Here is a 14,723-nt window from a genome sequence, read left to right on the forward strand (position 1 = left end):
AGCTCTCCATCTACCTACTAATATTACTTAAAACATAGTAATTTGTTAAAATTATATAAATGAGTAAGAATTTGGAAAGGACCTGATTTATGATATAATTGTATTCCAATTATCTTAAAGATTTTAATTCCAGCCTGAAGAAGCAAAAGTGGCTCTTCGGTTATCGATAAACCGTAATGCATGGTCACTCTGTTGCATGTTATACCACTATGTAATTGGCATGGCACAAACTGTAGTCCTGCCTTGTCCTTGCTACATATTAGTGGGCAACATGGTCCGATCTTTTGCTCACAGATTAACTGCAGTTCCATTTCATATGTTTTTATCAAATAGGGCAGCTGCACCTTCCCCATGCAATTAATTAGTTTAGACATTGTTTAGTTGGAAATTGATATTGTTTGTTCTTTTATAATAATAATCTGAAGACGATATTTGTTCAGTCAATGCTGTCTTATACAATACTGTACATGCTTACATATGTGCATTCTCCTTCCATTTACTATATTTCCAGAGAAGGGATTTTTTTGTACTTCTTCCTAGCATCTGACTCACGTGCAATGGGCATCATAGTGGCTGTCAGATGAGTAAAAGAGGAAAATATGCAAAATATACAAGTTCAAGCAAACTGTTCTCTAGGTGAAATTAAAACAATAAACTAGTTTGCAGCTGAAGCTGCATACAACGTTTCTCTATTCTAAGACAATCAAATTCACAAATTCTCCAATGCTTTTCAAAACTTTGTACAGTGTGATTTGTTCAAGATATCTGAACAAGATATACAGTATTTAATTGTCTCCATAAATTTACTTGAAGAGTAAACATGCCACATTTCAACAGAATTGGTCCACGGGCGGCTGAGATGTTTTATATGGACAGACAGGCAGACATGGCTATTGCAATAGGTGCTTAGAGCATTATATCCGAATGCACATAAAAATTAGAAATTAGATAATAGCATAAATTAGTTTGATGATTAGAATTAGTTTGGTGAGCAAAATGATTAAAGGGAGGTTAGAAGGTATCAGGGGGCCAAACAAGAAAAATGATGGGAAATGAACTTACTTTGTCAGCAAGTATCATTAATAGACAAAACTGGACAAATTGAGTACTTTGTAAGTGCAATCGACAAAAAAAATGTAGGAGGCCAAGTCCATGAGAAAATTAACAACTTGAAAATTAGCAATGACAACATGTACATGCACTTTAGTTTGGTATATTTTGGTGAAAAGGTTCAATTACAATTTGTCATGTTTATATAACCTTGGATTAAAGTAGGACAGCATGGTGGTGCTGTGCTTACCTGTGCAAAACCTGGGTTCGAATGGTCATCCTATCACCATCTCCTATATTGTGACACATATGTGTATAGGGTTTCCCTGAATACTCTTTTGTTCTCTGACTTTTGTCATTTATTACTTTATAATGGTGACTTTATTTTAGGGGTGTGAGTGAGAGTGATGTACAATTTACTGGTGTCCACCTTGATCTCAATGTTGCTGGCTCTCTGCAACCCTGACCCTTTGTTTATCTCATTGGCTGGCAACGTATACTCTAGCACATCTTTAATGGCATCATTTCAGGATAAGGGCTGCATTACCACAGCTCTTTTCCGATATTTTCATCAACCTATGGCAACACGCATCCTAACGCGCTGCACCGACTCATTACTGAGACATTAAAAGAGTCTGCTGCTTCAGTTCAAGAATTTCCAAATAAAACCAGAAAGTGAAAAGACAAGCATTATCATAGTTGGAAATAACTGACTTAATATTTAAGTCACCCTTTATTTAAAGATATTGACACGTCAGCATGTATGAATAATTAATTTAAAATAATTAAAACCGAATTTTAATTCAGAAATAACATGTTAAGTTTCTAATATTAATTAAACACTAGTCAAAATCACAAAAAAATTGCCTTAGATGTGAAAGTTTGTGTCATTTAGCCTTAAAAGTCAATTCAATACAAAGAAAATTCCACTTCATTCTGGTATGCATTTCAATTCTGACTAAATCAGAATTTGAGTAAAACGTATATTCCAAGATACATGAATAAACATTTTATTGTGCAATATTGGATTCATTAATTGTACGCTCACTTGAAAAAACATACATTTTCTCATTATGCAAAAACTAAAAACTAGCAAAATACCCGCGCTTCGCAGCGGCGAAGTACTGCTTTAAAATTTTAAATAATAAACTGAGGGAAATTATACCAATAATTATTTGTTAAGGATCTCTTTGTATACCATGTTGTCAGTTCGCCCCTCCGGTTGTAATATGACCAAGTTGTGCGCTGAGCTTACTCTTGAGCATGCAACGTATACTTGGCCATGTGAAAAGCAAATCAAGAACAGCAAGACCGCGCCAGCTGCGGAGCTCAGCTTGGAGCGAAATGAAGTTAATGAAATGAGGTGAATGGGAGGGGAGATGATCACGTGACTCCCAACACCCGCCTTAACTCTCCATCCCTCCACAAACACACAAACACAGTCTCTCGGATCCCAACTCTCCTTTATATATACAGGTACTTGTCGACTTACGACCGCGATTGGTTCCGACTGACTGGTTGTAAGTTGATCTGGACGTAAGTCGGCCTATGTTAATTTAAGGTAAGAATATTAGACTGGGTAATAATATTGTAATCATCTTAAAGTAATATTTTATCAACATTTTCTTACTTTCTAAGACAAACACAGCATACTACAGTACAATTTGTTTAATATGTGGAAAACGTACAAAACAAGAAATACTGTACTGTACATTTAATTCCTGGCACCACTGGTGCTTGGCTGCGGGTTGTCGATATCGCCTTCATCAGATCAGGCGAGGCTGCGGACGGGGTGATGGGAGGAGTTGCTCTTTTCATAAACATAGTGAGCTTCGTCTGAATTGTTTGTTTTTTATTCTCTTCATAAATTTCGCAATAAGGACGAAATGTGTTGCGTGCCATCCGTTCAATCCTCGCAAACCGTTCAATATTTGGGTCCATTTTTTCAAAATGAGCGAGGAGTTTATTCAGTAGAGATAAATCTTCTGACAATCCCTTTGTGGTGAACATTGTTTGTGGCACCTCCTCCTCTTCGTCTTACTCCAATTCTCTTGTTTCTTCTTCCGCCACTCTTTCTTCTTCCAATTCTATCAGCTCTTCATTCATAAGTTCACCTGATTCCCGGTCTAGCAACTCCTCGACATCTTCCATTTCACATTCCAATGAAAGGTCTTTTGACAGTTTCACTATTTCTTCACGAATCTCATCAAGTTCTTGTTCACTGTTAAATCCAGCAAAAGTATTTACATAACGCTTAACACACTTCTTCCATACGCCATTCATACACTGTGAGTCGACATTTCTTGCGGGGAGGGCTTCTGTTTTCTCTGATCTGAGTTCACCTCTGTTATAGCGCGTCTTTATTTGAAAAGAGCAGTGTCATATCGGGGCGAGTGTGAACGCTAACTTTGACAAGCACTATAAATTTACAGCGGTTGTTACAGACGTAAATCAAATGTATGTTTTTATTGTATAATATTAACAATAACAGCAGCTCTCTACTCAAAGCGGTAAACTCGAGAAGCTGCTAGCATCGAACCCAGAAGCTCTTGATTGGGAGTCAGCAGTTGTGTGTGGGAACTGTTAACATTTGAATGTGATGATTGTATATAAAACTTGTGCACGAACGAGACTGGGATAACTGTGGATGTGAGTGGTGTGTGTGACTGAGAATGACTGGTGTGAAGCCTGAAGTCCAAATATCAAATAAACACTTTCACAAGTACAAGTATAACAGAACAAGTGCGCTTTTATTCAAGAAGAAAAAAGAAAGCAGGTTGCGGTAAGCAGTTGATGCAACTGCTTGCGTAGTGCAATCCTAAGAACTGCCCAATCAAGAGTGTAGTATATTGTAGTCTGGACCTTTGGAGATTCCATAGTGATAAGGAATTATGGGTATTGGGGAGCTTAAAGGAAGTGACATAAAATATAAGAGGGTGCAACGTGTAATCTAAAAAAAGGGTCCTGTTAAAGTTTATTACCTTGAACCTGTCTCCGTCTTCTTCCTTTTTATTGGTACAATATTATTGTCCATAGATATAACACTGGCGACGAGGATGCGACGGATTTAAAAGTGCACCGCTATGGCTACGCAACGTGTAAAGTAAGTTTTTTTTTCCGCTGGAGAGGAAAGAGAAAAGCTGCAAGTTTTTTTTTTCTATTTCTGTGGTAACGTTTCTTAGTCATTCACTGAAGATAAGCACAAGGGATAAAATGGCAATGATAACGGGACATTTCGGGCCATTCGATGATTCAGTTGAGCAATGGGGCGATTATACAGAGCGATTTGAGTTTTTTGTGAAAGCCAACGCCATTGACGATGACTTGAAAGTGCCGACATTTCTTAGCGTTATCGCGGCAAAGACATTTAGTCTACTGAGAAGTTTGGTACGGCCAGGAAAACCCGGTGACAAGTCATTTGATGATATTGCAAAGATTCTGGACTCACATTTTTCGCCTAAGCCGTTATTAATAGCTGAAAGATTTAGATTTCACAAACGGAACCAGGAAGAAGGCGAGTCTGTTGCTCAATATGTAGCGGTACTCAAGAAACTTACAGAATATTGTGAATTTGGTGCTAATTTGGATGACGCCTTAAGGGACAGGCTAGTGTGCGGATTGAGAAGTGAGGGCCTTCAGAAGCGGTTACTCACTGAGGCCAACCTCACATTGCAGAAAGCGATTGAGATAGCCGTGTCTATGGAGCTGGCTGCTAAAGAAGCACAGCAGTTAGGTGCAGCTGCTAGAGTACACAGAGTGCAAGCAGACTCAAACAAACAAACAGGGGGCACCAAACAGTGTTACAGATGTGGAAAGATGGATCACCATCCAGCGAATTGCTGGGCAAAAGAACTCATATGCCGTAGCTGTAAAAAAAAAGGGCACGTGGAGCGTGCATGTAGAGCAAAGAGAAAGGAAGGCACAGACAAGGGGGAAACAGGGAAAGATAAAAAGGCATCCTGGTCTTATAAAAAGAAAAATTTGCACGTGGTACAGAAAGAAAATAAAACTGACAGTGAGACTGATTCTGAGGCTGAGCTACTAATTAAAACACTGAATAAAAAAAGAGGCTCAGCAGCATATACTATTACTGCCATGCGGGAAGGGCACCCTGTGAAGATGGAGGTGGATACTGGAGCAGCAGTCTCCCTAATATCAGAGAAACTGTTTAAGAAAAAATTAAATCACCTTCCACTGAAACACCCTAGGATCATAATAAAGACATACACTGGGGAGAGTGTGCCTATGTTGGGTAAAACAAAGGTTCAGGTTGAACTAAATGGGCAAAGAACCAAATTGCCTGTATATATTGTAAAAGGTGATTATCCAGCTCTGATGGGCAGATCGTGGCTAGAAAAAGTACAGTTGGATTGGACCAAAGTGAATGCTGTGTCTGTTGAACAGTCCGAGTTGAATTTGGTCCTGAGAAAGCACCAAGCTGTATTCCAAGAGGAACTGGGGAGTATAACAGGGATTAAAGTGACACTCCGGGTGCAACAAAATTGTCAGCCAAGATTTTTAAAGGCAAGGAGTGTTCCTTACGCTTTAAGACCTAAGGTGGAGGCGGACATTGACCGGCTTGTCAAACTAGGAGTCCTAGACCCTGTTTCTCATTCTGAGTGGGCCACACCTGTGGTTCCGGTGGTCAAGTCTGATGGATCTGTACGATTATGTGGGGACTTTAAGGTAACAGTTAACCCTGTACTCATAGCTGAGCAATACCCCCTTCCTGTGATTGAAGATATTTTTGCTGGATTAGCTGGGGGAAACAAATTTAGTAAAATAGACCTCAGCCAAGCATACTTGCAAATGCATGTAGATGAGGACTCACAAAAGTACCTCACCATAACAACACATAAAGGGCTGTACCGTTATTGTCGTTTACCCTTTGGAATTACTTCAGCACCAGCGTTATTTCAGCGTGCCATGGATCAGATCCTTAGTGAATTACCAGGGGTACAGTGTTACCTGGATGACATCCTGGTCACAGGGCGAGATGACAAGGAGCACATGGCCAATCTGGATAAAACCTTAAGCAGGCTAGAAAAGTATGGGCTGCGTGTAAACAAGGAGAAATGTGACTTTTTCAAAATGTCTGTGGAGTACCTAGGACATGTTATTGATTCTGAGGGGTTGCACACAGCTCCTTCAAAAGTGAAGGCAATAGTAGATGCCCCTGCTCCAAGCAATGTCAGCCAACTGAGATCATTCTTGGGTCTCGTGAACTATTATGGGCGTTTCATTCCACAGCTAGCAACGTTGTTGAAACCACTCCATGAGTTGCTGTGTGAGAGTAGACCCTGGAAATGGTCACAGGAGTGTGAAACGACATTTAGCAAAACCAAGGCCGCGCTGGCTGATAAAAGAGTTTTAACACATTTTGACCCATCCTTACCAATTCAGTTAGCTTGCGATGCATCCCCTTACGGTGTTGGGGCTGTGGTGTCGCATATTATGTCAACAGGTGAGGAGCGACCAATTGCATTTGCGTCAAGAACATTGAGTAAAACTGAAACAAAATATCCTCAAATTGAAAAAGAGGCTTTAAGCATCATTTTTGGAATAAAAAAATTCCACACTTACCTCTTTGGTCGAAAATTTACCCTGCTAACAGACCACAGACCTCTCACGTCTATTTTTGGCTCACACACTGGTGTACCATCTATGGCAGCAAGCAGACTGCAGCGCTGGGCATTGCTCCTTGGGGCTCACAATTATGAGATCAAATACAGGCGTTCGGAGGCACATGGAAATGCAGATGGTTTGTCAAGACTTCCCCTACCTGACCAACCCAGAGAACAAGGGCAAAAGATTTTTTACTTTAAGATGGTGGAAAATGCACCTATCACTGCCCACCAGATTAAGCAAGAAACCAAGGGTGATTATACACTGTCAAAACTACTCACCTGCATTCTTAAAGGGCAGGACCTTAGCACCCTTAATGCACTGCCTGATGTTCAGCCTTACCTTTCACAGGGAAAGGAGCTATCTGTGACAGCAGGATGCCTCATGTGGGGCATGCGAGTAATTATACCACAAAGGTTGAGGAAACCCATTCTGGATGAGTTACATCTTGGACACTGTGGTATAGTCCGAATGAAAGAGCTAGCCCGGAGTTATTTTTGGTGGCCTGGACTGGATCGTGATATTGAGGAAAAGGCAAATTCATGTTCATCATGTCAAGGCCTCAGAAATATGCCAAGTCCAGCACCATTGCATCCATGGGAATGGCCTGCTAGTCCTTGGCAACGCGATCATTTAGATTTTGCAGGACCTGTAGAGGGTGTTATGGTTCTGGTCGCAGTGGATGCACATTCTAAGTGGCCTGAGATCACTGTCATGCCCGACATCACATCAGAAAAGACAATCCAAACCTTAAGAGAGATGTTTGCACGTTTTGGACTGCCAGAGCAGATCGTGACGGATAATGGGCCTTCTTTTGTATCCCAAGAAATGGAAGAATTCCTAAAAGGTAATGGTATTAAACATCTCCTATCCAGCCCTTATCATCCTTCAACTAATGGCCTGGCTGAAAGAATGGTGCAAACCCTTAAACATGCTCTTAAAGCATCCAAAAGTGAAGCACCTTTCAAACAACGTCTTTATACCTTTCTTCTTAAATATCGTAACACACCCCATGCAACAACAGGTATGTCACCAGCTGATCTGTTCCTAAAAAGGCAGCTGAGAACACGTCTTGATTGGTTGAGACCAGCTACCACTCAAATGAGAGTTTATGATAAGCAGCACGATCAAGTAAAACAACGTGCCAAGTGGGCTAAAGATCGTGAGTTTTTCAGTGGAGATGCTGTCCTTGCTCGTAACTATTCCACCACTGAGAAATGGGTACCAGCAACCATTCTTCAAAAGACTGGACCTGTCTCTTATAAGGTATGCACACGAGACCACCAGACATGGAGACGACATGTTGAACAGCTGTTACCCTCTATACCTGTTGAAGAAGCCGGTAGCACAGAAACGTCTGAGGAACCTAGTTTTAGTGAGTTGATCCAAAGCCAGCCAGGAATACCACCTGACTCTCCTGTTTCAATTCCTGCCGATGCTGTCGTGCCAAGGTTACCTGAGGTTGCCTTAGGGGATGAACATACCTCAGCTGTACGACGTAACCCTCTCAGAAGCAGGAAGCCTCCTGACCGTCTTAACTTATGAAAACTAACTATATGTATATGGAGATAAAGGCACAAAATAATACCTTATGTTAGCAGGATGTTGAGGTCATTTATCCTCTTTCCTTTGTTGGAATGTAATTGCATTGATAACAGTATGTGTTCTGTTTCATGTTTATTTTCCTGTTCTTAATAGCAGATGTTGTTTGTTATATGTTAGTCGAGTTTACAATTTTAAGCGGGAAGGAATATGTAGTATATTGTAGTCTGGACCTTTGGAGATTCCATAGTGATAAGGAATTATGGGTATTGGGGAGCTTAAAGGAAGTGACATAAAATATAAGAGGGTGCAACGTGTAATCTAAAAAAAGGGACCTGTTAAAGTTTATTACCTTGAACCTGTCTCCGTCTTCTTCCTTTTTATTGGTACAATATTATTGTCCATAGATATAACAAAGAGCTTCTGGGTTTGATGCTGGCAGCTTCTCAAGTTTGCCGTTTTGAGTAGAAAGCTGCTATTAGTGTTAATATTATAGGGTTATATGTTAGGGTTATATTATTATCGAAAATTGCCAAAACAACAAGACACAAACACACGTGGGGCAACACTGCTGCGTATATTTTTACTGCTGCGTAGCGAGACTTGAGAGTGCGGGAAACTGGCGCTGCCAACAGCTGGCAGGGGAAACAGTCAAACGCGTCGTAAAGTCGAACAGTCGTAACTTGCATAGGTCGTATGTCGACGAGTACCTGTATAGATAAATAGCAAAATACCCGCGCTTCGCAGCGGAGAAGTAGTGTGTTAAAGAGGTTATGAAAAAGAAAAGGAAACATTTTAAAAATAATGTAACATGATTGTCAATGTAATTGTGTTGTCATTGTTATGAGTGTTGCTGTCTTTTATATATATAATATACACACACACATATAAACATATATATACATATACATATATACATATCTACATATATATATACATATACACATCCACATATATATACATATATATATATATATATATATATACAGATGTCAACATATATATATATACACATACAGATATATATATATATATATATATACACACATATATATACACATACACACATATATATATACACACACATATATATATATATATATATATGTGTATATATATATATACACACACACATATATATATATATATATATATATACACACACATATATATATATATATATATACACACACACATATATATATATATATATATATATATATATATATATATATATATATATATATATATATATATCTATACTAATAAAAGGCAAAGCCCTCACTGACTCACTCACTGACTGACTGACTGACTCACTCATCACTAATTCTCCAACTTCCCGTGTAGGTGGAAGGCTGAAATTTGGCAGGCTCATTCCTTACAGCTTACTTACAAAAGTTAGGCAGGTTTCATTTCGAAATTCAAAGCGTAATGGTCATAACTGGAACATATTTTTTGTCCATACACTGTAATGGAGGAGGCGGAGTCACGTATCGCGTCATCACGCCTCCTACGTAATCACGTGAACTGAAAACAAGGAAGAGATTTACAGCACGAGTCACACGCGGGAACGAAGGTAAATGACGTTAATTTTTGACTGTCTTTTAATACTGTGTAAGCATACATATTAACACGTGCAATTAAACGTGTGCATTTACGGGGTGATTTCTCAGGCTTAAAAGCTCACCTTTTATCAAACGCGGGAACAAAGGTAACTGACGTTGTTCACTGTCTTTTAATACTGTGTAACCATACATATTAACACATGTCCAATTAAACGTGTGCATTTACGCGGTGATTTCTCAGGCTTAAAACCTTGCCTTTTACTAAAAAGGTAAATGCAAAACTATTTTCAATCATTCTATGATCTGCTTCTCACAACTGAAGGCACCGTGGCTGATGGTAAATGACGTTAATTTTTGAGTGTCTTTTAATACTGTGTAAGCATACATATTAACACGTGCAAGTAAACGTGTGCATTTACGGGGTGATTTCTCAGGCTTAAAAGCTCGCCTTTTATAAAACGCGGGAACAAAGGTAAATCACGTTCTTCACTGTCTTTTAATACTGTGTAACCATACATATTAACACATGTGCAATTAAACGTGTGCATTTACGGGGTGATTTCTCAGGCTTACAAGCTCGCCTTTTACTAAAAAGGTAAATGGAAAACTATTTTCAATCATTCTATGATCTGCTTCTCACAACTGAAGGCACCGTGGCTAATGTTACGTCACTTGCTGTCCGACCATAAGCTTTACCTGGTAGGTAGCCGGACACTCACTTCACTCCCTTTCGGGAATCGAACCTCTCAGGTTTTCTTTTGTTCTTAATTAAAATTTAAAACCAATACTTCACCGCTGCTAAGCCCCTCTAGCGCTGACGTCTGAGGTTCGATTACCGTAAGCAACTGCAGTGAGTGTGTAATTACATTCACGGCATTCGTAGTCTGATTCACAATCTGATTGTATGGGTGCTTACTTCCAGGTAACGCTTACACTTGGCCACCAAGTCAGCTCGAAGTGATCACTCCAGTAAAGGCAGCTTCACAAAAAAACTGATCCTTAACAAACTGTTATTAGTATATTTTCCCTCAATTTAAAAACGTTTTATTTTCTTCTTAATAAAACTTTAAAAGCGGTACTTCGCCGGTGCGAACCGCGTGGATTTCACCGACTGACACATACAGACATATTCATGAGTGCAGGTACTTCGGAAAGAAAGCACCGCGTAAACCTAAACTTTAAATTAACTTCATAGACCTACAAAAGGTTGCCATTCATTTGAGGCAAGATTGCTTTTCTTCTGTACAACTATACGTTGCATTCTCAAAAGAGTGTGCTTGCACGGCTTCGGATATAGATATATATATATATATATATGTATGTCTATATATAAATATGTAAGCTTATAAGTACTGCCTTACTTCTCTTTAAGAAAGGAAGATGTAATGATACTTGATTTAAACGATTCCATGTCTTCCTGGGTTTGCGTAGCTTATTGTCTAAAAAGGAGAAACCCTCATTTATAAAACTTTGCTGCAGATGACTTAGCTTATTGTCAATATCTTTACACGTTTTTTTAACACTTATTGACTGAAACGTGCTTTCACGAAAAAAGTTACGGCTTTGCTACAGGATACACCCTCCACAAGTTAAGCAAGTAAAAATAAAATATATATTTCTGTTTTATTTAAACCTTTTAAGTTCGTATGCATAGCCCCATTTGGCTGTTTAATTTTTTTTTTCTTTCTTCAGTAATATTTCATCTCCTTAAAGAAAAACAACATATCCATTTTACTTTTTTTCTATCTCTGTACTAATATTTTAGTGTAAAACAATAACCAGTATTTAAAGTTTTTATGTTACTTTATACATTTATTTTACACAATGTTGAAAAATTAATAAAAAACCTACATATTTTGGCAGCTGCTGCTTTCATTTTCAATAAAATGAAAAAAGCTCTCCAAGAGAAAACGTCAATAAAGAAGAAACAGTTTGCACTATCTAAAAATCAGAAACCCTCATTTATAAAAGTTTGCTGCAGATGACTTCACTGAAAATAAATGAATAGTTCCTATGTGTATAATACATATTTATCTATTTTACTTATGCCTTTATTCCACCAACTTACAACATCTGAGGTACAATTTGTTACATTACTTCCTCAGGGTCACACAGTGGTGTCAGTACCAGGATTTGAACTGACAAGCTCCGGGTTTGCTGAAATATTACTGAAGAAAGAAAAAAAAAGAAAACGGGCAAATGGGGCTATGCATACAAATGTCCATCCGTCCATTATCCACTCCGCCACCCCCTGGCCTGGCATGGAATTACCTGTATATAAGCCCTTTGGCTGTCTCCTAAACACACGTGTGTGACAGGGCCCCCCCCTTAGCCCAGACCCGTCGGGTCGGGCGTCCTTTACCGAGAGGTCGTGAACGCGGGAGAGAGCATCGGCATTGGCGTGTAGAGAACCCTTCCGATGAATGAGCGAAAACTTATAATGTTGCAGGTCGAGGAACCACCTTGTGACTCGGGGGTTAGACTCCTTGTGCAGGGCCATCCACTGTAAAGGGGCATGGTCCGTGACTAGGGTAAACTCCCGTCCCAAGAGGTAGTACCTCAACTGTGTGATCGCCCACTTAATCGCAAGAGCCTCCCTCTCCACTGCCGCATATCTGGTCTCCCGATCCAACAGTTTCCGGCTTAGGAACATGATGGGGTGCTTGGCACCCTCGACACTTTGGCTCAGCACTGCCCCGAGGCCTGTGTCCGAAGCGTCCGTCTGGAAGATAAAAGGCCGCGAAAAGTCAGGCGCCTTCAAAATGGGTGCCGATGTCAGGGCCCTTTTCAAGTCACTGAATGCTGCCTCTGTTATCTCAGTCCATACCACAATGTTAGGAGCCCTGTTCTTTGTTAAATTAGTCAAGGGCACGGCTCTCTCCGAAAAACGTGGTACAAACCGGCGGTAGTACCCCGCCAATCCGAGAAATGCCTGGACTTGCCGCTTGGTTCGCGGACGGGGCCATGTCAAAATGGCTTCTATTTTGGAGCACTGTGGCTTCACTGTACCACGACCCACTAGGTAGCCCAAATACTTGGCTTCCTCCAATCCAAAGAAACATTTCTTTGGGTTGATGCGAAGACCGGCTTCCCCCAGCGTCCGCAATACGGCTCCGACATGCTGTAGGTGTTCCTTCCAGGTGCTAGAATAGATGACAACGTCATCCAGGTAGGCAGCACTATACGTGTTATGGGGACGGAGCACTTTATCCACCAGACGCTGGAAAGTTGCAGGAGCCCCATGTAACCCGAATGGAAGGACACGATACTGCCAGTGCCCACTAGGGGTGCTAAACGCGGTTTTACCCTTCGCGGAGTCCGTTAAAGGAACCTGCCAGTACCCTTTGGTCATGTCAAGTGTGGTCAGGTATTCTGCCTGTCCAAGCCTCTCAAGGAGGTCGTCCACTCGGGGCATCGGATAAGCATCAAATTGTGAGACCTGATTAAGCCGACGGAAGTCATTGCAAAACCTCCAACTTCCGTCAGGCTTAGGAACCAAGACAATTGGACTGGACCAGGGACTATGCCTCTCCTCTATGACTCCTAGATCCAGCATGCGCTTGATTTCCAGTTCCACTTCCGCTTTCTTTGCCTCAGGAAGACGATACAGGCGTTCTCGGACTACGACCCCGGGTTCAGTCACAATATCATGGGCAACCAGAGAGGTCCTTCCTGGGATTTCATCAACCACCTCCGGGACGGACGAGATAACTGTCTCCAGCTCTCGCTTCTGTCTGTTATTCAAGTTAGATCCGAAGTTAAGGGTGTTACTTTGAGCAAAGAAGGAGCGGGGCTGGCCGGAAGTGGGATCAGGGTCCCTTTCCTTCCACGGTTTCAGTAGGTTTACATGATATATCCGCTCGCTCGGTCGACGATTGGGTTGTTTCACCAAATAGTCAACGAGTCCCTTTCGCTCCTTAACTTCGTACGGCCCTTGCCAGTGGGCAAGTAGTTTAGAGTGGGAGGTGGGAACCAATACCATGACTCGATCCCGCGGCTGGAATTCCCGGAGGGTCGTGCCCCGGTCATAATAGCGGGCCTGTGCTGCTTGCGCCTCTTGCATGTGACTTTTTAATATAGGTCGAATTTTTTCAAATCTATCGCGTAACTGCGCGATATATTCCAAAATATTGGTTGAGGGAAGAGCCTCTCCTTCCCAACCTTCCTTTAAAATGTCCAATATGCCCCGGGGTTGTCGTCCATATAATAATTCAAAAGGGGAGAAGCCCGTTGAGGCTTGAGGGACTTCCCGATAGGCAAAGAGCACGAGGGGGAGGAGTTGATCCCAATTCCTCCCATCCCCGCTGACCACCTTGCGAAGCATCTGCTTGAGAGTCTGATTAAATCTCTCTACTAAACCGTCGGTTTGAGGATGATACACCGCGGTTCTCAAGTGCTTTATTTTGAGTAATTTGGCCGTTTCCTTGAACGTCTCCGAGGTAAACGGCGTCCCTTGGTCCGTAAGGACTTCTTTAGGGATTCCAACTCGCGCAAAGACCTCCATCAGTACCCGTGCGATTGCTTTAGAATTAGCTGAGCGCAACGGAACAGCTTCTGGATATCGGGTCGCATAATCTACGAGGACTAGTATATATTTATGTCCTCGAGCCGAGGGTTCCAGGGGTCCTACTATATCGACCCCTATTCTTTCAAAGGGAACATCAATTAAGGGAAGGGGAACAAGAGGAGCACGGTCCCTCCTAGGAATTTGCCGCAGCTGACATTCCGGGCACGAAACACAGAAGCGGCGAACCTCCTCGTTAATTCCCGGCCAATAAAAACGGAGCTTAATGCGCTCTAGAGTTTTTTCGGTGCCCAAGTGGCCTCCTAGGAGATGGGCGTGCGCTAACTCACAAACTTGCCACCGGAAAGCTCGTGGAATCAGCAGCAACTTCCGCACCCCCCCCCCCTCGTGTTCATTGACCCGATATAATAAGTCAT

The 14,723-nt window shown here is 41.3% G+C and overlaps 2 protein-coding genes across 3 annotated transcripts in view; both read left to right on the forward strand.

The window, feature by feature from the left end:
• Positions 1-14,723, forward strand: part of megf10 (multiple EGF-like-domains 10) — a 270,730-nt gene that overhangs the window by 23,020 nt on the left and 232,987 nt on the right. The gene's annotated exons all lie outside the window — the stretch shown is intronic.
• On the forward strand, positions 4,264-8,220 carry LOC114654136 (uncharacterized protein K02A2.6-like). Its single transcript, XM_028804552.2, has 2 exons — positions 4,264-4,797; positions 5,047-8,220. The coding sequence occupies exons 1-2, from the start codon at positions 4,264-4,266 to the stop codon at positions 8,218-8,220; spliced, it is 3,708 nt and encodes a 1,235-aa protein (XP_028660385.2).

The sequence above is a fragment of the Erpetoichthys calabaricus genome, chromosome 7, assembly GCF_900747795.2.
Source record: "Erpetoichthys calabaricus chromosome 7, fErpCal1.3, whole genome shotgun sequence".
Taxonomy (NCBI): domain Eukaryota; kingdom Metazoa; phylum Chordata; class Cladistia; order Polypteriformes; family Polypteridae; genus Erpetoichthys; species Erpetoichthys calabaricus.

Excerpts from the sequence above, each read along its gene's own strand:
- LOC114654136 (XM_028804552.2), top strand. The coding sequence starts at position 4,264 with ATGGCAATGATAACGGGACATTTCGGGCCATTCGATGATTCAGTTGAG. Across the intron at positions 4,798-5,046 it reads AGTTAGGTGCAGCTGCTAGA|AAAGAAAATAAAACTGACAG; the intron begins GTACACAGAGTG and ends CACGTGGTACAG.